General features: G+C 39.7%; 1 protein-coding gene across 3 annotated transcripts in view; it reads left to right on the forward strand.

The window, feature by feature from the left end:
* The window catches only part of rabgap1l (RAB GTPase activating protein 1-like), a 110,469-nt gene that overhangs the window by 53,316 nt on the left and 34,518 nt on the right, over positions 1 to 22,635 (forward strand). For all 3 annotated transcript variants that reach the window (XM_051377375.1, XM_051377374.1, XM_051377376.1), the window contains 3 exons: positions 13,325 to 13,438; positions 19,679 to 19,753; positions 21,731 to 21,856. In XM_051377375.1, the coding sequence (XP_051233335.1) occupies positions 13,325 to 13,438; positions 19,679 to 19,753; positions 21,731 to 21,856 (315 nt within the window). The remainder of the gene's footprint in view (positions 1 to 13,324; positions 13,439 to 19,678; positions 19,754 to 21,730; positions 21,857 to 22,635) is intronic.

The raw sequence follows: 22,635 nt of genomic DNA on the forward strand, positions 1-22,635 counted from the left end.
AAAACAGAAATAGTATTTCATTAAAAAGTGATTCTCAAAATAGTTGGTGATTAATTGATTAGTTGGCACTGGTCATGTGCAGTGGACTTTTCTCTATAAAAGTAGCAGTTAGCTGGTAAATGAGACTGTTGCTTTGTTTTTCAATATTTAACCTGTCATATTAGTTATTAATAATATTACAAAGGGTGTTTTCTCCGCAGAACAATGTAAAAAATTTTTTTTTTAACCTTTGGTTGCATACAATAAAGAATCCTGTCCCATTTTCGACTGATTTACTCTCCCTGTCAGTCAGTGGATATAATAATGGATGAGACTGCCAGCTATCCAGTACTACATCCCCTGGTTACAGCTGAGTGTCTCCATTGTCTTTCTTGTTCTTCATAACTGAACATCAGGACTTAAGAGGCACTGTGTCGCTATGGAAACCCTGAGCTCAGTCTGAAGAAGCAACAAGGTTTCAGATAGTTTATTTGAAGTTTATAAATAGGGCACAATTAAAATGGATGTTAACATTGGCACTAAAATAGCAACGTCTTCATTATTCATTCATGTGCACTTTTATTTTGAAGATGCAGGGGAAGAAAAATCCAGGCAGAATAGGAAGTCTAAAACCGTGTGTGTGTGTGTGTGTGTGTGTGTGTGTGTGTGTGTGTGTGTGTGTGTGTGTGTGTGTGTGTGTGTGTGTGTGTGTGTGTGTGTGTGTGTGTGTGTGTGTGTGTGTGTGTGTGTGTGTGTGTGTGTGTGTGTGTGTGTGTGTGTGTGCGTGTTAAAACACAGTTCATATAATTTATACACATCCATACAAGTCTCTCCGTCTTCCCACATGGACCAACCCACTGAATGTCTGACCCTCCACTCCCTCCACCTCTATCATCCCTTGGGGTCTTCTGTCCCCACATAACAGATACTCAACTCATATCCCCCAGTAAGAACCACAACACACAGAAAATGTCAGATATCTGGGGGATGCACTTATCCACTGACCTCTCTCAATGATGCTGTGTGTGTGTGTGTGTGTGTGTGTGTGTGTGTGTGTGTGTGTGTGTGTTATGTGAGAGAGAGGAGGGCATCTCATCCTGCTCCAGCACCAAATTGTTCCCTACCAAATGTGGACTGGAACATTACAGCATTTTTTCACATTTGTTTTTATGCAGTTCAGTATGAGTGTTTTTTTTTTTTTGCCATTTTGCAAAGGCACCTCAAATTTCGAAAGGTGGTGCACTAACATGTACACAGTACTAATATATATGCTAGAAATACTGTCAGGTAGACTGCATTGCTTTTTCAGTGAATAAGCTGTAAAACTACATTCAAATAGAACACAACAAAGACTGACATTAATGCTGGAAAAGTCAAATGTAGAAAGTGTCAAATGCAAATGCACAGCCTCACTCTAGAAAGTGCCAAGCAGGATGAGGCGCTGTTGCAGTTTGTCAACTTGTGGAAGAAAATTAACTAGTCACATAAAGAAAAAAGGCTTTGTTATCTTGTTTTCAAAAGTGGAAAAGAGGCTTTGTTGAGCTCTGCGAAACTTCATTTTAGGGTTGCAACTAACTCCTCATCATTAAATCATCATCGATTAAACTGCTGAGTTATATTTTTTTAAATAAAGTGAAAAATGCTCATCGTGATTTCCCAGAACCTAAATTGATGTCTTCAAACTGCTGTTTTGGTCTACTGTCTAAAACCCAAATATAAATCCTATCCGATAAAACGCATCAAATCCTCACATATCAGAGGCTGGAACCAGATGTGAAAAGTAACTTGGCAACACAAAGTCTCCTGCGTGTTATGGGTAGGGTGATGAGTAAAGAGCAGAACCTTCAGGCAGCTAGTGTGGCAGGGTGTGTATTTGGGTATTTTAGCATCTAGTTGGCCAATGACAGAATGCCCTCTCTTGAAGAGAACCAAATAAGCTATGTTCGAAATCACATTGACAAGCAAATGTTTGGCAATTTTCCTTGATAAATGACTTAATCATTTTAGAACTGATGCACTTTGTTTTGTGACTTAATCATTTGTCAGTAATATTGATGATTTGTTTTCTGGCGATCTCTAATCCTTTTAGCACTTTCTTACTTAATTCATTTAAAAGAGAAGCAAAGAAAGACGTTAACCAAAACACTAATCCTAATAACAGCTCTGTTACCCTTCAGCTCTCTGGCGTGTCAAGTGTTTACTCCAACCTGCTTGCTTGTCACCAATTTCACTGCAAGCAAAATGAGAAATTTTGCTTTTTTGCTTTCTGTTTGAATACTGTGTCTGCACTTCCAACTCAGCTTATTGAAATGCAGAACCAGCCGGACCATTAAAATGCCACGGCAGCGATACAGAGACAGATGAATTTGCAATCTGCCAGGCGGGCCAGCTGTTGCCCCCCCACCACCCTAAACCCTCCAGGGAAGCCTCTAGAAACTTCCTCGCCAGCAACCAAGGACAAAGGCCTCAGGGGGAGCTGGTTTTTAATTACCAGGCTGCCGTCCTCTGAATATCACACCAGAAGATTATCTCGCTGTGTCCCACTGAAATGAAGAGAAATGAGCAGTGTTCGGGGAAGCCAGGTGTGTCAGCATTGAGGAGTGGTGTCATTATTATGTCAGGCTGTCTGACTGTGTTATGACCAGAAGCTTACAGACTTAGAAGTTATAATTCAGTCTCTGTTTTTTGTCTAAAACTTTTTTGAAAACACAAGAGGACCAAGGTTTTAGATACAATATCTTTATTAATCTGGCTTTTATGTTGTTGTTTTTTAGAGAATACTTATGAGGTCTATGATGTCCCTTTTACTGCAGAGCTGCTCTCGTATGACCTACATTTTCCAAGGTGGACCTTTTTTAAATGGATGTCAGAGGGCACAGATTAAATTATGTTTAAAATTGTTTTAGAAGACTAATTATTTTTATCGTCTACTTTATACAATATTTGTATATTTGTATATATATTTTTTTGCTTAATTTATTTTTTAGCTAGAACATACCCTAGTGGAAATTAATGGCATACCTTTGAATTGCCTAAGAAGCATTTTCTGTTTACCTGTACAAGGAAAGGCTTGCTGAGCACACGTTTTTCAACTTAAAAGCACCCTTCTTCATAGCCACAAAATTCCACTGATCAACAAAGGGAAACCTCACAGACTAGTCTAGTCTTACGAGTTTGGTTCATGCTTCCTGAGTGGCTTCTTGCTGACTGGTACTGTTGTAATCATCCCACTTGAGGATTATGCCTCTTTACTCTGTTAAAGACAATCAACAGACAAAAAACTTTGATCGACTCATTTGTAGAATGTCAGACAGACTGCAGGTGCAAAGAAAAGCAGGATATTAAACCACATACTGTACAGTTTGACGTGACATCAGTTAATTCGGAAGTCGCCACAGTGTGTATTTTCCTGTTTATCATATTTTCACAAGAGAAAAGAAACAAACTATGGCATCTTTTTCATCTTTGCCTCCTTCCTCCTTCCTTTTTGGTTTTTCTGGGGATTTAGGTTCAGGTTTTTTTTGTGATACAAGTGCAACATGTTTGTCACTTTCAATACTGGCCTTCCTTTGAGGGAGCAGCCATCTATCAAAAAGATGAAGAGGCTAGCTAATATTCTGGCTGTCAGTCATTCAGCTACCACTCTTGTCTTGCCCTCCCCTTGTGCCATCCTGCCTCCCGCTAGTCATTTATCCACCCTTTCATATTTGTACTTTACATTTTCCTCCATCCGTCTGTCCCTTTTCTCTCTTCCTTGGCCCCTTTTTATGCTTGCCACGTATTTTTCTCATGTGCCTTATCACTCAGTGTTGTGTAATGTGTAAACGTGTTGGATGTTCGTAAATAAGAAAAATGACAATGCTTCACATTGAAGCAGAAATTTTCCCCAACCAGTTTTGAGACTTCATATGGACTCTCTCGCCTGGAGGAGCTACAGGGTGCAGGCCTGTAACAGACGTACTCTAACACACCATCCTGCTGGGTCATCACAGCCTCTGTTCTCTAACGTGACCCATAATGCACCACTCCCCGCTCATGCTGAAGCCAGGCTCAGATGGCACTGCACTTGCTTGCTTCTGTTTCTTCATTCCCATCAGAGGGAATGGTGTTGAGGCGCATTGAGTTTCTCCAATTGATCCACCACTCTGCCAGGGTGAGAAGGGGGAGAAAAGGAGCCTTCTGATTGAGAATAGAATCAATAATTAGGTTTGACAGTGTATGGAAATGAGTAACACATAAACAGTACTGTAATGATTTCTCTCATCAGCTTTAGGAGTGTGTTTTACAGTATAATCTTCTGTGAAACCTGGCTTAGGGAGCAGTTAACCCATCTAAGAGAATTTGATTACTCTTTGCTTATTACTGTTTTTTAACCCTGACAATAAAATAAGTAAGTAAGTAATATTTAGGGCAGACACATTGAGTAATTAAATTTGAATTGGATGAAAATCTAAAAATATGGAATTTGTGCATAAGAATTGTCTCTGTGTAGCAACCTGAAAAAAACCTGTGTTGGTATAACACTGTTGTGACCCCCTCATGTTTCCTACTTTAGCACTGACTGTCCACACACCAGCAGGGTGCCTCCCATTGTTGAGAATATTCTTGATAAAAGAGTTCAGCTGGTGTCCAACTGAATGGATGTAGTGGTAGTTATTTGTTTTGTCCACAGATATACTGGACTAAATGAAGTCTTCTTATTGACACAGTTAGTAATGCTGGGAGGCCATATTGCTCACAATAGTCTAAAACACCCAGAGTTGTTAAAGAGATAGCTGCCACAGTATAAATACTATGGAAACATCTCACGGTATATATTGTCACATCACCTCCTCCTAGAGCGCTGTGATCACTTACTATTTTGGAAATGTATTCATATGGTAGTCATGTTAACAATCGCACTAACAAATTCAGATGGACTGCCAAAGCAATTGCTTTCCAGCTATGGACTGTATGATCTTATCCGGTGATCACTGTTTCCCTACAAGTGGCAGTTGTTGGAGTTGTTGAGTAAAACATTTAGGTTTGGTAACTAGCTGTGCTCCCTCTGTAATTATTCTGTACACACAGTTTGACTTTGTACCCAGCAATCCTGCTTCATGGTTGCCTCCAGCAGTTTACCGCTAGCAGCATCCTCTCTGATTGGGTGGTGTGTCACTTCAGGACTTAGTGAGCTCTGAGTGTTCAGCTGTCTGAACCCGGTGTATTTTGCTCCAGCCTCATTGGTTTAGCAAAGCGTGGCTGCCTCTCTGTTGAGGGGCTCACCAGCCAGCACCCGTGGGCCCCTTCTACACCCGGGAGTTACATAACACTGTCAGTAGAGAAGGGAAACTTGAGAGCTCACTGCTCTCACCAGAATGGTATAATAAGGAGAAAGATAGAACTGCTTCTAAGATTCTGCATTTACGTTTTTACATTTTAAGCATTTAACTACCACTTTAATCCAGAGAGACTGAGAATGTGAGAGCAGGTAGGTGGTTCATTATCTTGCTCAAGGACATTTTGACAGGATTCAGTGCTGCTGATGGACAGCGTGACTCATGCTTCTGAAGCAAAATGTTGATATATTCACTTTGTGCTGTGAAGCACACATAAGTGTTGGCATAATTTCTATGACCTTCCTCCAATTTATGCTTAACCTGCCTTATGTTAAAAAATGAACCTAACCTTAATACATGCAGAAAACCCCCAAAAGTCAATTTATCTGTCCTTTATGTCAGATATCTGACTCATTGGGTCACTGACATCAGATAGAGTTACAGATCTCCATTCCTTCCCAGCATCAGTTCAACCTTTTTAAACAACATAACCCCCCCCGCTGTTGTGCTGCTTAGCTCATCTGCACAGCTGCTGGAAGCCACCATCACCTACCGGATCCATCTCACATGGTTGGATATTGCAATTTGTTCTTACAAATGTAAAAGTCTATATGATATGGTATTTATTTTTTGGAACAAGAACTCATAATATGTGGGTTATACTCAGTGGCCAGTATAAACCACTGATATGAGGTTGTTACTGCACTTAGTACGTGTCGATGCCTTGAAAAGTACAAATGTCTGATCTCTTTTCCCTTTTTAAGGTAAGACTGACTGAGTCCTGATACTGTACCACAGTATACTGTAGTAGTATATCCAATGTAGCTACAGCACGATATTCTTTTACTGGAAAAACCCGACCTGTCTACTTGATACGTTGACACTCACAGCAGTACAGCATGACTAAACTTCACCAAGGTCACTAGTCACCAATGTCAGCTAGCCCCAGACGAGTGACCAGTGGCTCCTAAGGGCCCTGGTTTCGTCTTTCGTCCCTATGGACAGGGGGAAGCTAACTGAGCCTAATAGCCAGCAAGGTAAACAATAAGTAGACAGAGGACTTAACCTGCCAGCTGCAGGAGCACACTTGACATGGAACAACTCCTGTGTCAACTCAACTGTACCAGCCTCTGAATGAATTGTTTTTATCATAAACTGACAGGTGTTCGCTCATATTGCCTTCAAGCTTAATATAAATGAAGGCACAGTTCCCAAGGCAGTGATTAACATTTAAAATATCCCCCATCAAGTATCTGCCCTTTTACTGCTTTCCTCTACTAGTATTGCAGCAGAAGCAGTTTAGTTTCAGCCATTGGAGCCTGTTCTTTCTCATATGTTGTAACTAAGCCGAACTTGTAACACAAATATTTACCTGCTAATCTGAGATTTGCGACCTTCACTAGTTTCACTTAAAAGCAACCTAATTTTTATTCAGTTTAGCATTCTCATGAAGTAATTTATCATATCATCACTGTATGTATATGTTTATCTGCTGCAATTTACTATTTCTTTTTTTGCTAATGTATTAGTCGATTACGATCTATAAACTGTCCTAATATCTAAACTGTCAAAAAAAAAAAAAGCGGAAATTGCCATTCAGAATTTCCCAGAGCCCTAGGTAATGTGGACAAATTTCTAATTCTGTCCCACCAACCCAAAGATATTCAATTTACAATGTTAATGTTAAGACTATTAATTTCCTGATTCAATTATTTATACACAGCTACCGTTGCTGTAAGCCTCGGTTGTTTTCCTCATAATAAAAACTGCATTTGTATGAAAATGTGCCATACAAATGAACTTGGAATTAAAATATTTCATAGATCTAATGTCGAGTCATTTTTTCTTACTTTCTAATGACCGAAAGGAGGGGAAAAAAATGTATTTGTTGAATGACTTTGATTTGATGATGATTGTCACTTAGACACTGATCTAAAGAAAACAGCACTGCAAGTTTCAAAGTTCTTCAAGCCATGCATTATACAATAGTATAATCCAATGGACTCTTTAATAAGCATTATGTGTTGCATTTATACAAACCATAACCACATAAGAAATCATGTATGTAAAGAACAGCAGAGGATAATTTTATAAATCAACTGTGATTTGTAAATAATCTTGGTTTGACTATATTGACACAGGAGGGAAAACCTCTTGACTCGTATGAACCTGTGGCAGCTTTCACCAGTCAGGCCCGTATGGTTAAATGAAATGCTGTTGGATGTAGAGGGATGTGGAGGTGGCGTGCAGGTTTGGACACATCAGCAGTTTTTTATTTTTAGCTGCGTGTGTTAAGTAGGTTACCTGTCGGTGAGGACTGAGTAATGGACTGTCTGCCCAACAGGCCCCCAGGCTACAATTAGAGGAAGCCTCTCATTCCCCTCTTTGTACATATCTCTCCCCCCTCTCTTTGTCTCTCTCTTTCTCGGCTTCTGTCTCAATCTGTCTATATCTCCTTCTGTTATCTATCTTGATCTCTCTCTCTCTCTCTCTCTCTCTCTCTCTCTCTCTCTCTCTCTCTCTCTCTCTCTCTGTCTCTCTCTTCCGTTCTTGTTGTTTGCTTCTCCCACTCCTTCTCTCCTTATTTCCATCTCCTTTTCTGTCTTCTTTTTCCGCCTTCAGTCAGTCAGTTTAAAAGCCACCAGGGGATAAATCTAATGGGTACACACAATACTGAAGAATACACACACACACACACACACACACACACACACACAGTTTGTTGGATTCAGGCTGATGGTGGACAGTGTTGATGTAATCCCCCTGCCTGTGCTAATGCTTTTTTAATCTCTCCATATTTATTATGTCATCTGCAAAATGCTGGGAGAGTCTTTGCTGATGTGTAATATTCTTGCTTATTTATACACAGGTGAAACAGGGAAGCATGGATGTGGGCCAATGTTTGTTTTACTCTATATTTTCAGCATGCAGATATTTTTTGTGTTTGTGTAAAGTTAAAGTTGTGTAAAACTAAAAGTTGTCTTTGTACTTTGTCGCACTGACGTTTGTGCTTTCATGCATTCATCATCTGTCTGCATAAATGCTGACTATAGAGCATGCCCTCATGAATATGCTATGTAGTTTTGTTTTAGACAAACTTCACAGCCTAACAGGCTCTATAGGCTTGTCTTTTCACTCCTGTGAAGCTGCTTACTGATATTTGCATGTACTGGTTTTGCCAGTCAGGAGGAATCCAAAAATCCCTCCTGTTACTGGTTGTGTAAATCATCACAACCCACACGGTCATCCACTTCTTTCAGTAACTAAAAGAGCAAAATGAAAACTAAGAGGATTACCTACAGTCAAGAATAGCCTTGTCTTCTCCTCAGATATGATGCTGCCCCTCCTACCATGGTCTTATCGCAGCCACAAATCCTCTGTCCTTCTCTTACCCCTGTCTGGAAATGGAACAAACACAAACGTTAACAGCCTTTTGTATCCTCCTGACTGTCTGTTCCATTGATTTACCTGTGGCAGTGGTAGAAAGATACTCAAGTTGATCCTTTGGATGTTCGTCATAGTTGCGATGATGCTGAGCTCACTGCTTCTAGCTGTGCCACACTCATTGACAACATCCAGCTCTCTCACCAGATTCAGAGGATGATGACCTGGTGGTGCCTTATGGTGTTGGACTCTTTGTCACCTTTAGCCTATAGAGTCTCGATATGACCTCAGTTATATGAGCACAGGCAGGGTCCACTGACCTGGTCACTCTGCTGCTTGTTACGTTTCTGGATTTCTGATACAAGGTTAAGTTTGTACAGTGTATATACATAGTACATGAACATTTTCAGTTGAGGAATAAGTGGGCAGATTTCTATCTGAAGCTCTACCTTTGCTCATAGCACTAGGTTTATAGGGTATAGAAATCTGTTTGCTTTGTGTTTTTACGAGCTGTATAGAGCAGGAATGTTGAACTGGGGCACTGTGACGGGGAACTGATGCTTCTGATGAGGCTGCAGTTCCTCCTGAACACCTCAGCCTCCCTGCAGAGATCAAAGAGCTGTCAGCCTCAGCGCACACACATCCACACATCCATCCAAATAAGCAACATATAACTCTTGTTCCAGCAAGCAGTTAGTGAGAAAAGGTATGTACTAATCAGCTCAGGTCCGCAGTGAATTTAAGGAAGAGTCAACTATAAAACAAAAGGACCTTGGGAGACAGTGAGAGGGCAGATGACAACAGCTGTAGTTTGGTTATTCATTAAAGAAAGTTACTTTGTCATTTTGATTTGCGCTCTACTTAACATAATACAAGCTGGATGCTATAGTGCTACAAATTACTCTCTCTATGCTGCAGAGTGTCGGAGTGGTAATGATAATGCTATCCTTTTACAGAGTCCAACATATTCCCACAAGAACAATAAATGACTAACTTAAGTAAAATAATACAACTCATTTACTGTTTCCTAGTGATATTGTTGTTGCTAAAATTACTTAATGTTGCTTTTTTGAAATATTGTAATCATTGTGAAAAGTGGTACATTTCACTGCCCCCAGTAAACTCTTTAAACAGTATACACATTTATCTCTGTGTGTACAGTATGTGCTTTTTTCCTCTCAACTTAGCAGGACTCCTGAACACATTTTGGTGTTGCAGATAAAACCAGCGTTCTTTTAATTTCATAGCAGTAGGAGAACATTGCCGCATGAAATATGTAAGGAATCACTGTCAGGGAAAAGGCTGGTCTTGTAAGCCTGCACACTGAGACCACAGGGCTTAAACATCTTTGCATGTTTGCTTTGCTTTCTGCATTGAAAATGAGAGGAGATGAGGCAAATATTTAGGAGGACACATGGAGGTGTAAAGAGAGGAGGGAAGGAAATGAAGTAGAAAAGGGAATAGAAGATGAAAGAGATCAGGGAAGTATATAACTGGGAAGAGAAGGAAATGTAGAGAAGAGATGGTACAGTAGGGTGAAGCAGAAAAGATGGGAGAATATGGATGTAGAAAATGGAAGGAGATAAGCGGGTAGAGAAATAAAGGAGATGGGAGTAAAGAATTCAAGGAGAATCTGGAAATAGAGAAGAAAAGAAAGGGAGAGGATTCAAGAGAAGAAGGAAGGAGATTAACCAGAGCAGAGGACGTCCTCTCCTCATTTTTTGTGGTGTTTTTTGAGTAATGAGGCTGTTAATTAGTAGAGGCATGCATGGTTTATTAAATCAAAGTGTTTACAACTTTCACTGTCAACCAGATTCTTGCTGGTCTTTGCTGATGTTGCCATGGTAATTACCGTGTCATAAATGTGTTTCTGATTGATGGGCTAGCTCATAAAAATAATACATTAATCATTGGTCTGTAATTATTTTAAAAGTAATGTTTTTACTTGCTGAGTAATTAATTAAACTGTTCTTTGTGTGGCTGTCTTGTACTCTCAATTCTCTCGTAAATGACAAAGAAACCACACCATGTAAAAGTAAATGACAGTGCTCGTCATGTTACCCAATGTGTCTTGTTTTGTCCAACTACCAAATCAAAAAAAGATTTTCCGTTTACAATGACACAAGACAAAGACAAGCCGCAGGTACTTGCTTGAAAAAGTACTTCAGATGAATTGCTTATAATAGTTACAGATTAATTTTCTGTTGATCAAGTAATTGATTCAGTGACTAATCGTTTTAGCCCTAAATATTTGATGACCCAAGTTAACGACTTCTGTCTCGGAAAAATATCTTTTCATCATAGGAAACCATATATCTAGATGTATATCATATGTTCAGTGTTCATTTAAATATGATTTAACAAAATTTTAAATATATTTATCTGATCTCTTGTTTTGCTCTCGAGTCAACCATGAAAAAACATCTCGCATAGCGCTACCTTCATTGCTGAAGTGCTGCGTCTTTTTTTTTTGTGTCTCAGAAGGAACACAATGTAAAAACTGTTCAATTTCCAACACATAATACACAGAACGACACACCACCTCCACACTACAAATCTCATTAAAGCATTACACACAGTTGTGCCAGCAGCTTCCATCAAGCCCTTCTGGGTTTGTGTATGTGTGTGTGTGTGTGTGGGGTGGGATACATGTAAAGCCCGTACTTAAACCATATGTATTTGCACTCATACAAAATAAGCATATTGTAGAATACTGGCAACATAGTAAACAAGGAATTATATTTAGCTAATTGTTGACTGCAATGTCAGTACAGTAGTGACAAATGAAACATAATGTATGCATAATTGGGTTTGCATTTATTTACATACATTGGGAGCCATCATATTTGTTTGACAGGAATGTGACATGAAGTGGGAGAATGTAAGTCAGGCATTATTATTAATAACAGTCAATATTCTGTCATCAGCCCAAGTTCAATGTACAAACAAAAAATAATAACAACATAACAACAAAAATATGAAATGAACTACAACAAAACAAAGTTACACAAATTACCATGTATCGTAAGTAGCACATAGCACGTTATATAATAAAAACATAAGCACGGGGCACTCTGGCAGCCTAGGGGTTAAGACACTACACAATCTGTGGTTCGCATCTTGCCAGGGAACTTTGCTGAATGTCATTTCCCATCTCATTCACCCTTTCGTGTCTATTGTCTGCTATCTAATGAAGGAATAAAATGCCCCAAAACATTTATTAAAAAGAAAAACAGAAAAATAGCATTTATACAGAACAATACAGAAATGTTGAATTTACATTACATTACATTATACATTAAATGTATTTTAATTATTATTATTATTATTATTTATAAATAAATAATAGCTTGGTCCACAAAATATCCAATATGGAGTTTACAATAGTAGAACACTAAGAAAACCAGCAAATTTCAGAAGCTGGAACCAGATCATTTTAGCTGGTTTGGCTTTTGGCTTGAGCTGCAACGTAATTGTTGCCAACCCAAAATCAACGAATGAAAGAGCTGTGCTGGGATGAATTAAAAGGGTGTTGCATGCAATAAAGGTTAGCCAGAGTCAAACGAGGGAAGTTGCAATTGCATGCTAATGCTGCACTAGGCTGCCAGAACACCCCAAAAAGATATGCAATTCTTCCTAGCTTGAGCTTGTTTTAATCCATTCAGTGGGCACTGCTGGACATTTATGTATTTAGAGTGGAAAAACTTCCCTGCACAAATACATGGGGCCAATACATAACCTCCTGCCCAAGACCTTTCACCATATGAGCATGATATTTGTCAATGTTTTCCCCAAACGTGCAGCAGACTGCCTTTCCGCTTGGTGAGACACTCCTAACTTAAATTCTCTCCTTCTTGTCTCTCTACTATAAGGGAAATAAGGGGAGGAAAGAAGCAAGAAAGATGAAATTTCTCACTCACACTTGCTCTCGCACACACACTCCCATTTGCTCTGTGATACACACAAACACACATCAAGGCCAGTCAGGCTCAGGGTTGGTTTATCTGCAGCTTACAGTGAGTTGCTGGAGAATGCTGTGCTGCCAGTCTTCTCTCTGGTAATGTTTGCACTGTGCGTGTGATGGTGTGTGTATGACTGTGTGGATATGCGCGCAAAAAGAAAGTGAGGGGGCAATAGAAGAGTGCCTGCGTATGTACAGTATGTGTGTTTATGAGTGAGACCCACATAGGAAAACAAGCAGCCGTTGGTATGTGTGTGTATGTGTGTGTACACTGCAGTGGCTGTGGATTAGACAGCACAGACTAAGAGACTGAGGCCTGGGGAGTACTGTTGCAGGAGGAATGGGACAAACACTAATGCAAAAACAGTGACGGAGCAGTGTTTTGCTGCTTTGCATCATAGCTGTTTTCTGAGTTTAACAAAATACATTGTCTGCTTCACTACTCTATATAAACATTTACAAACAGAGAACAGATATGTAAGAGCGTGAAGATTTTAAAAGTTGTGTGTGCCGAGTTGAAAAACTTTTTGCTGCTCTTGTCATGAATCCATTTAGAAACATCAGGATAAGCCCTATCTGGCCTTGCAGTACCTTCACCCATGAACAGGATATCAAAACTCAACACTGAATTTGTCTTTGGTTTTGTTACATGTCTAAAGCATGTAATCCATGTGTGTTGCAGGACTCTGCTCAGGAAGGTGTCATCACCCGGGACATCCACCGCACCTTCCCTGCACACGACTACTTCAAGGATTCTGACGGAGATGGACAGGATTCACTGTACAAGATCTGTAAGGTGAGATATGATATTGGCTCTCAGTAACATCCAGATATTTTTAATTTCACAAAATCAGCAGTGGATTATACAGTACTGTATGTTACCGCACTTTCTTTATGGCATCATGAAACAGAAGGCAAATTTCGATACACAGTCTTTCATGCTGTGTTCGAACGTCTTTGAAAACTTTCCTGCTGAGAATCAAGTGCTGTGAGATGAGAAGCTAATTCTGAAATGTGTACTAAGCCTTCTAAAATTTGTGCCTATTCCTATGAAGCCAGCCTTTAGTTCTGTTTTTTGCTCTTTGTGGTCTGGCAAGGCTCAGTAGGAATTTGCTTGGCATTTCAAGTTGGCTCCACAATATATGATTGACAGTGCCCGCCTTTACTGAGACATCCACACGAACCCTTCCTACACATGACATACCGGACGTACCCACCACTCAGTGGACAGTCATTGATCTTTTCTTCCAATTTTTTAAATGGAAAACGTGGTTGCTGTTCTGTAGGTGGCAGATTTTTCTCAAATTACCCACCAAAAACAGTTTCTGAATATAAAGTTTTAGGCAAGAAATAGAACATTCAGTTGCAGAATGAGAATTGTTACTCTCTTTCTAGGTTAAATGGATTCGATTTGAACTTTTTTAGACCAAGAAGTAAATTGGTCATTTGAATGACTCAGTAATCTGCTGATTAGTCCTGGTTTGTTTATTTATGCTGATCCTGAATAGATGTCCTTGATACTTAAATTTAATACCAAATAGTAGCTTGTGAGTTGTAGTTTGCAGGGCTACTGAAACTGTAAACTGCATCCAAAACAATGTCCAAATTCAGCCAGTTTTCCATAAAAATACAGCATTTATTGCTTGTTATTATTTCTAGGCTGGCAGTAGTGGTGGCAGCCAAATGTATCTGCAAAAACGAGGCTAAGGGCACAATATCAGTGTAGTCACACATCAAATTACAGCACATCAAAATATTGTAGATTTAAGGCTATGAGTGAGGTGAGGCAGTGCATTCACTCATTTATTATGTAAATCCTGAAACCCGGGTTTAGGAACGATGCTATTTTGCTTAGTATTAGTTGAAATACATGCCAGGCCCTCTCTACTGTCTTCAAGTTACAACAATATAAAGATGTGATTTGATAGATATATGACACTTAACTAACCCCATGTTGATGCATCCGAAACCCAGAAGAAACATAATGTCAAATGTAACCATGGTATTTTAAAAACATCCTTATTAACGTACACATAAAGTATTGAAAAGTCTTTCCCCACTGACCTTTTGTGGGTCAGCCACGAACTTGGTACCATTTTAAAAAAAAAAAAAAAAAAAAAAAAAAACTGCAGCAGAGCTTTCTTGCCATTAAAATGAATGAGGGAAGTAAGTGCTGTAAGGAGAGGGTCCCTGTAGACTCACATCCTGGGGTAATTATCTGTGAAGACACACGGTACATTTTATTCAGACAAAAGCCAAGGTCAGCACTACTGTAATGTATTAAAGCCAGTCTTAATCTCTGTCACTGTCCTCTTAGCTTGACTGCAGTCGTGAACTCAACCAAAATTTTTTCCTATGCACACAGTCGTCTTTGCATTGCCCTACAGTATATCCAACAGCTCAATCACAAACAGGAAACCTCCATTTGAAATCTGCATTTATTTTTCTAAGTGACCAGATATTCAAAGATTTATACATATATCATATATTAACAGCTTAAAAGTGAGTACATATGCTACAGAGCTCTCAAAAATTGCATCTTCAAAAAAGATTGCGTAATATTCTCGAACAACAAAATGTTTCACTGATCATTAACAGTTCTCACACCTATTAAAGGGGAACTTGGCAACTCTAGCCATTTCTTCGCTGGTTTTCACTTTTGTTGTCTCATGTTTTCTCAACGAGCTCCCCCTACAGCTCTGGGATGTATATTTCAAAACACTGTCGTAAAAAACTCACTTGCGGCACCCTCCTCCCCCTTTCTACCACTGATGTGCATTTGTTGCCGGGCAACTTTTTCATATGGAGCAGTGTCTACCGAGGTGGGTAATACATTCATTGTCGCTTGTTCTTATAGCCGGCGTGGCTAACTGGTATTGAGGGGGGCGTGTGCGTTTATGTTAATTGCCGTAAAGCAGTTCGTGTTTCTCGCTCGTTCTCACTTCTCACGATACTTCCTATTTCCAACTTAACGGGACGGTAGTTGCAAGGTTGATTTTCCGCCTGGGGACGCTAGGGGGAGCAGGGAAAGTCACCATTAACACCGGAACAGGCCATTTAACCATCCAAATGATTTCTAAACTGGTTTATTAAGTTGAAATAGTTGCCAAATTCCCCTTTAAGTATATTCAGTAACAGCAGAGATTTGGCAGATACTCATCAATTTGTGGATTCAACTATCAGTACTTCACTCCAGTCTGGAAAGTTGGAGGACTTAAAAAGTTTTGATTATGAAACCCAACCTAATAAGATAAACAATGTCTTGAGCATAAGGAATATTTAGATAATGTAGTAAAGAATAAAGATACAAAATAGTTTAACTCTCCAAATGTTATTTAATATATATATATATATATATATATATATATATATATATAAAAAATTATGGAAAAAATAGATGAACTACAAATTGAAAAGATCTAAAATTGATTTAGTATACTCAACTCAGTGAAATTACAAATCGACCTGTATATTCAGTATAGACATTTTTGCCCTTCTAGTTGGTTGCACACCTTTGCTGTTCTCAAAATCATGTCCTGTCTTGCTCACTACCTATTATATAACATACACTCATTAGGTTTACTTTATTGTCAGCAATAGATAGCAAAAGATTTTTTGAGGGTGCTATATAGGAGATTAATTTCACATTTAGAAATCTGCACTCAAATAAAATGGGGCCCAAAGACCAACAAAGATTTTTCAGATTAAAAAAAAACAAGTGAAACTGAAATAAAAAGTGAAACAAAGAAAACGTAAAATTAAAAGGATCAAAAGGAGTATTTCAGTTATTAGATCGATTATTTACTCTGAGTAATGATATGCAAAAGGTTTGCATTCAGTGGTTACGCAGTGAGCACAAAATCGGATGTATAGATGGTATACATTAAACACAGATATGGATATCACAAAAGTGTTTTGTGTATTCATTTAAACCCAAGGTAGTTTCAGAGTGACGAAGGAGAACTTTTGCTCCTTTTTGCATTTTTTCCTGGCACTGCAGAAGTAGAGTATGGCCGGTCAGCGCTCTGGGAGAACCTGTCAGGAAGGGTTAGCATCCAGTCTGGACCCAACTAGGTCAGTGGCGAGCCAGCCTTCATTTGTATGCAAATCCATGTAGATTTGCTGCTGATAAGGTTGGTTGGATCTTGAGGCATGAGTGGGTTACAGGCACAGAGGATCCAGGACAAAGTTTATATTCATCTTCATATTCTACTCAGTAATAAGCCTGGAGTCTTTTATTTTCTAACCTTTATTCTCCAGGGAAGGTCACCTGAGCGCCGTGCTCTTTTTCAGTGATAATCTGCTTCATTCTCTTAATGTTCCACTCAGTCACACTTTCAGCTAACCTGGACAACCTCAGACATCCACTGGCGGTCACTCAGAAGGCCTGCTGGAGCAGTTGGGGGTTAGCCGCCTCACTCAAGGGCACACTGACGTTGGGTTTTCAGGGAGAGCATTATTCTCCCAGCTGGTGTGGGGATTCAAAACCTGTGACTCTCAGATAAATGGATAAAGAGAATACCTTTTGTGTTTCCATGGAAACAGAACTAAACTAAGTGTGAGGGGAAAAAAGTAAACACGATAACGCCTCATCAACCAGGCTAATGTTGCGTATCCCCGTGTTCACAGAGTGTTTCCATGCACACATTATTTAGAATACTAGCTCATATCCTGGTGACCGCCATCCCAATCAGATTTGAGTATTCTTGTTAACACAATGCCAGCAGGGTTTGTTAGAATGAAAATTTTGCTGAATCCTTTCCTGAAGCTGAATGATCTTTTGATCTATAAAAGTGAGAAAATATTTCTCTGGTAGTAATGTAACACAATGTATATTACCATGGAAACAGACCTCGAGCTGCAATGTCAGTTGAATTAGTCAAAACTTATTCTTACATGTCCCACTATCTTATTCAGTACTTCATAAAAAGGAAGTTCATGAATGGGATTCCCTGGTGGATCAGTGGTTAAAGCTGTTGTTTCTGCAAAAATGGATTTCGACCACTGCACAATATCCTGCTCAGCTAGTTTCTGAAGTACACTTTTACAGCACAGATGATCATTGACAGTCCCATTGACTGTTTCAGGATCAACCTATGATCTTTATATTTTTGTCAGGGTGTCCTGATCTATCATGTGGTAATAATAAATGTTTTAGGATTATAGGTGCAGTGCTATACATTTGCCAACCATTAAAGAACCTGCACATAACATTATAGCTTTTACACAATGATTATTAATACATTTGTATTGTCCAAAAAGTTATATCCAAAGTTATACCCATGTAGAAGAATACAAAAAACCTCTGCTTATTGGCTATGAGAAACTAGGCATATAGATTGTAATAATCCACCCCTCTGAGCCTATTATCTGCTCAGGCTAACAAATTTAGATTTCACCCACCAGGACCTCCCCCATCCATCTGTCAGCATGCACTTCTCCCAGCCGAGTTGGGGACATGTGAATGCCACACTCCATCAAGCATGTCAGCCTGTAGATTACACTCCAGACAGCTCCACAAGACTTCTCCATTACCTCCACATCAAACCCTAAATTAGCTGAACAGATCAGCAGTGGAGCTCTGGATGTCCGCACTCATTTTTCAAACATGGAAAGGGGGAGAGAATCTTTTAACCCAATGTACGGAGGTTTGACTGCTGCTGAAGTTAATGTGTCCATCAAAGTGTGAGCATCCTGCCAAAATATCTGAGGAAGATATTGAACCGCTACCAGCTTAATCATTTCAAGTGGCCTGAATAAGGGGCTGAATTAAACACATGATATCCGAGGATGTTCATGTAAAATAGTCTGTTACATTAAATTCGACACTCCACCAGGTGAACAACTGCCCCAACATTTATACAGGGGTAATATGATTACAGGATATCTGTTCTCCTTTCTCTGGGTTCATGCTCAGTTCTGGTGCTGCTGACCTCGCAAACATTTTGAGCTGCAGGCTGCTGATTTTTCTCACCAGCTTATAAGTAGAGGTCAGATGAGGTAGGTTATGTTAGAATGGACTTGGGGCTGCCCTTTTTTGGTGCTCGACCAAAGCCTCCCATTTAGGCAGGCGTTGGATTAACATCAATTTGCTTTTCAGTGTTACTGTATGTTTCTTCCAGCAGCCTGTGTGTCTTTCAAGGATGAAGGCAGATAAGAGTTGAGGCTATGTGTTGTGGTCTTCGCCTTCTACCCCCATAAAAAAAAAAAAAACTACTGTAGGTCAAATGCTTTTAGACACTTCTGTCTCTCCCTGGATGCTTGTTTACACAGTGAAAAAAAGCCTGTCTGTTTGCTCATTAGCATGATTAGTAGGGTGTGTCAACTACCGACTGTTTTAAGACAGCGTCTCCCCTGAACGGTCATCTGAAGGTTACTCTTCTTGGTCGGTCTTCCATAGTGACTGAACCGGCAAGGTTTTATACGTTGGAGAGGGCCCCTCTTCTCTTATTACTGCAGTGGTGAGAAGTTTTGTGCTGTGGTGTGACTTGAGTAGTTTCTTCATACAGCCTTGCTGTATAAAGTCAGTCAGGGTTTACAAGGGCAGTGGATTCAGACTTCCTACCCAATGCTAAGCTTGGTTTGATTGTGGCAGCTGGTCTCCGTGGTAACTGATGCACATTAGTCCACCATGTTGAACCTACATGTTTCTACAGTAGTCCAGGAGGGAACAGAACACTGATTCTGGATAGGGTTGTTCGCTTTTTTCGCCACTGTAGTTTCTGCTTCGGGCTTGGAAGGCCAGGGTGAGGTGAAGTGAATAGAGTTGTGATTTGCAACTTCACTGCTAGATGCCACTAAATCCTACACACTGGACCTTTAATTTATCACATCAAATGAAATTAATGTGTCTCCAAAATGTAGATTTTTAGTAACTAAAAAAGAAGTAATGGTTTTGAACTGTGAAAGTGAAGGGAAAATATGGAGAAGATTTTTTAACAGTGATTTATACATTGTAAACAACCTTGATTAATGTCAGTGACCTCTGATGTCTGATAGAATAACTGAACTTTCTTTCTTTCTTTTTCCCTCGCAGGCCTACTCTGTCTATGATGAGGAGATTGGTTATTGCCAGGGTCAGTCCTTCCTCGCTGCTGTTCTTCTGCTGCACGTGAGTTAACTTGTCATCCATCTATCCATCCACTGAGCCTGATTTCTCATGGCCAAGACTATGCACCAGATAGATAGATGAATAGATAGATACAATAATACACACATACATACAAACCTGAGCTCAACAAAATAATATTTTAAATATAATGTGATGTGATTTGATACAAAACAAACTATGGCCTTTAAAAATGGCAAATCTGACAAAATATGAACAATTGTGCTTTGTCTCCTTTCCATAAATATATATTTTCAACAACAACATAATATAAAATAAAACTACATTTACAGAAGAACCTTTTCTCTTGCCACATGCTTTCAAAATAAAAGCTTTCGGTTAACCCTGATGATACTACAGACTTTGTTTGAGGACCGCAGTCAAACAAATTAAAAAAAAAAGGTTAACACTTTAACAAAGACAATATGTTGACATAGTGCTGCTGCACCTACACCTCACTGCAGAAATTAAGCCTGTTAGCTTGTGCTAGGGGTAACAAAGCAGAACTGAGGCAATATAAGAGACTAAATGGAGGCTGAGAGAGAGGGAGACTCAGGATGAAAAGAAAGTTGCTGACCACTCGAATGAAAACAGTTTATAGCTGAATGATGTGGTTGAATAGAGGGACAGAGAAAGGGCGAAAGAAGGTAAAGCCGAAAGGATGAGACAGAGTCACAGCAGAAAGCAGTGGACAAGACACTTATTTATTTTCAAGGTCACCAACAGATACACAACTCTTAAAGAACCCGTGCTCTATAATCCCCTCCCCAAGCATATTTAAGTATATTTTTCTCTTCTTTCTTTTTGTGCAGAGTTTCTTCTCTGTTTAACATGTATTGGAACTTTTCTGCATAAAACACACCTGACATTTTATTTGGGGATGCTGTTAAAAGACAGATGGAGGAGAGACAGAGGAGTAGACACATGGAGGCGGGAGTCCCAAGTGGAGGAAAGAGAGTGGCGGAAGTTTGGTTGAGGTCCAAATGACAAGGGCAGCAGAGGTTAAAGAGGAGGAAGAGATGAGCAGAGATGGTTGGAGAGTCATGGAGCAGAGCTGTGGTCGAGTTTACAGAGGAGAAGGGACAGGAGTGGAGGAGGAGGGAAACAGGAGAAAGTTAAAGAGGAGGAGGCTGTAAAGGTGAAGAGGAAGAAGGGGAGAGATAAAGGGGAGCGCAGCAGTAAAAGAAAGAGAGGTTATACAGGAGGAGGAGGCAGACGGGTTATGGAGGAGGAGGAGGAAGAAGGGAGAGGTTATGGAGGAGATGTCAGGAATATTAATAGGGGTTCAGGTTTACCTGCAGGAGCCCATTCAGCCCCAAACACATACTGTCACTCTGATTAAATATCACCTCACCGTCTGCGTGCGTGTGTGCTGTGTGTGTTTATTTCCTCTCTCTCTCTCTCTCTCTCTCTCTCTCTCTCTCTCTCTCTCTCTCTCACACACACACACACACACACACACACACACACACACACACACACAAGCAATTTTAAGCTTTTTCTCATGCCTCTTATCTTCATTTATCCAAGCAAAACACACAAAGAAACACAGTGAAGCACTCCCACAAAAACATATTTTTGCACACACTTGCTCATGCAAACACCTTGAAGTATGTCCCTTCATGTCATTCACACCTTCACTATAGTATTCTGTCCTTCAGTCTCTGTTTAGATCCAGTCAAATAATCAGAAAATAAAATGTGTCTTCAAGGAGCAGATGGGTGGGGGTTTACCATAACTTTGTAAATAAAGGTTGGTCCTGCTCTGGTAGTATCATAATGCCTTACTGTGGCTGAAATTCAGATAGAGATAAAAAAAAAAAAAAGATAATCTGTTTCTTGTCTTGAAGACTGAGTGACCACCAAATGTCATTTGGAAATCCAGACAAAATGTTCTGGTTTCTTTTGTGGTAACAGACAGCATGATGTTCAGAGTTTTAGTTCCTGTAGCTGTAGTTTATGGGTATCCATGTGCTTTCAGATGCCTGAGGAGCAGGCCTTTTGTGTGTTGGTGAAAATCATGTATGAGTACGGCCTCAGAGCTCTCTACAAAAACAACTTTGAGGATCTTCACTGCAAGTTCTACCAGCTGGAGAGGCTGATGCAGGTTAGTGATGCAATGTTTAAAATATTTGAAATGTAATGGCATGTATTACAATACAATGGAAAATAACATAATGCTGAGAAGATGATGCAGACTGGATGGATGGACAGACAAAAGGATGAAATAAGGTTGTGAAGTGGGAGGGGCTGCTGGTTTCCAGAAGTGTTTTTTCCTGTACTGTATTCTCATTTCAATTTATTAGAAACATGGAACTTTCCTGGATTAAGTAATAATCTAATTAGTTTATGTTATAGCCATCAGTTTTAATTATTTTTTAACTTTAATTTCTGAGAAATCATGTTTTGTTTGTCATTTTGCCATCGGAGACAGCTCGGAATACTACAATACCCATGAGCATCAGCCACTGTTGCCATAAAGAAGAAGCCAGTCAAAGGCCTGAATCCAAATGCGTTGTGGGTGCAGTTGAGAAAAAGCCTGGCAAGATGGATTCTCATGCGAGTCCAGCTGCCTTGCAAGGTCACCTTAACAGCGCTTTTAAGCTCTGTGATTGGATGTTTCTTGCTAAAATGCATCTTGGGAGTCAACTTTTTACCCTCTAACGTTTTACCTTCATGGGCTTGTATCAACGTAGTTGTTCATTTTTAGGGCTTACAGGAATTTTTCTTCTGGAGTCAGGAAATTAAAATAGATCCTCCCGCTTCCCTCTATAAGGCTTTGATTTCAAGTCACTCTGTTTCTTTTCTTTGTTCATTCTTCACACGTTTTTTCAGACAGCTCTGGCTGTAGAAATGTAAAGGATTTGGCCTTGGGGGCACTACAAT

Source organism: Dicentrarchus labrax, unplaced genomic scaffold, assembly GCF_905237075.1.
Source record: "Dicentrarchus labrax unplaced genomic scaffold, dlabrax2021, whole genome shotgun sequence".
In the NCBI taxonomy this organism is placed as follows: Eukaryota; Metazoa; Chordata; class Actinopteri; family Moronidae; genus Dicentrarchus; species Dicentrarchus labrax.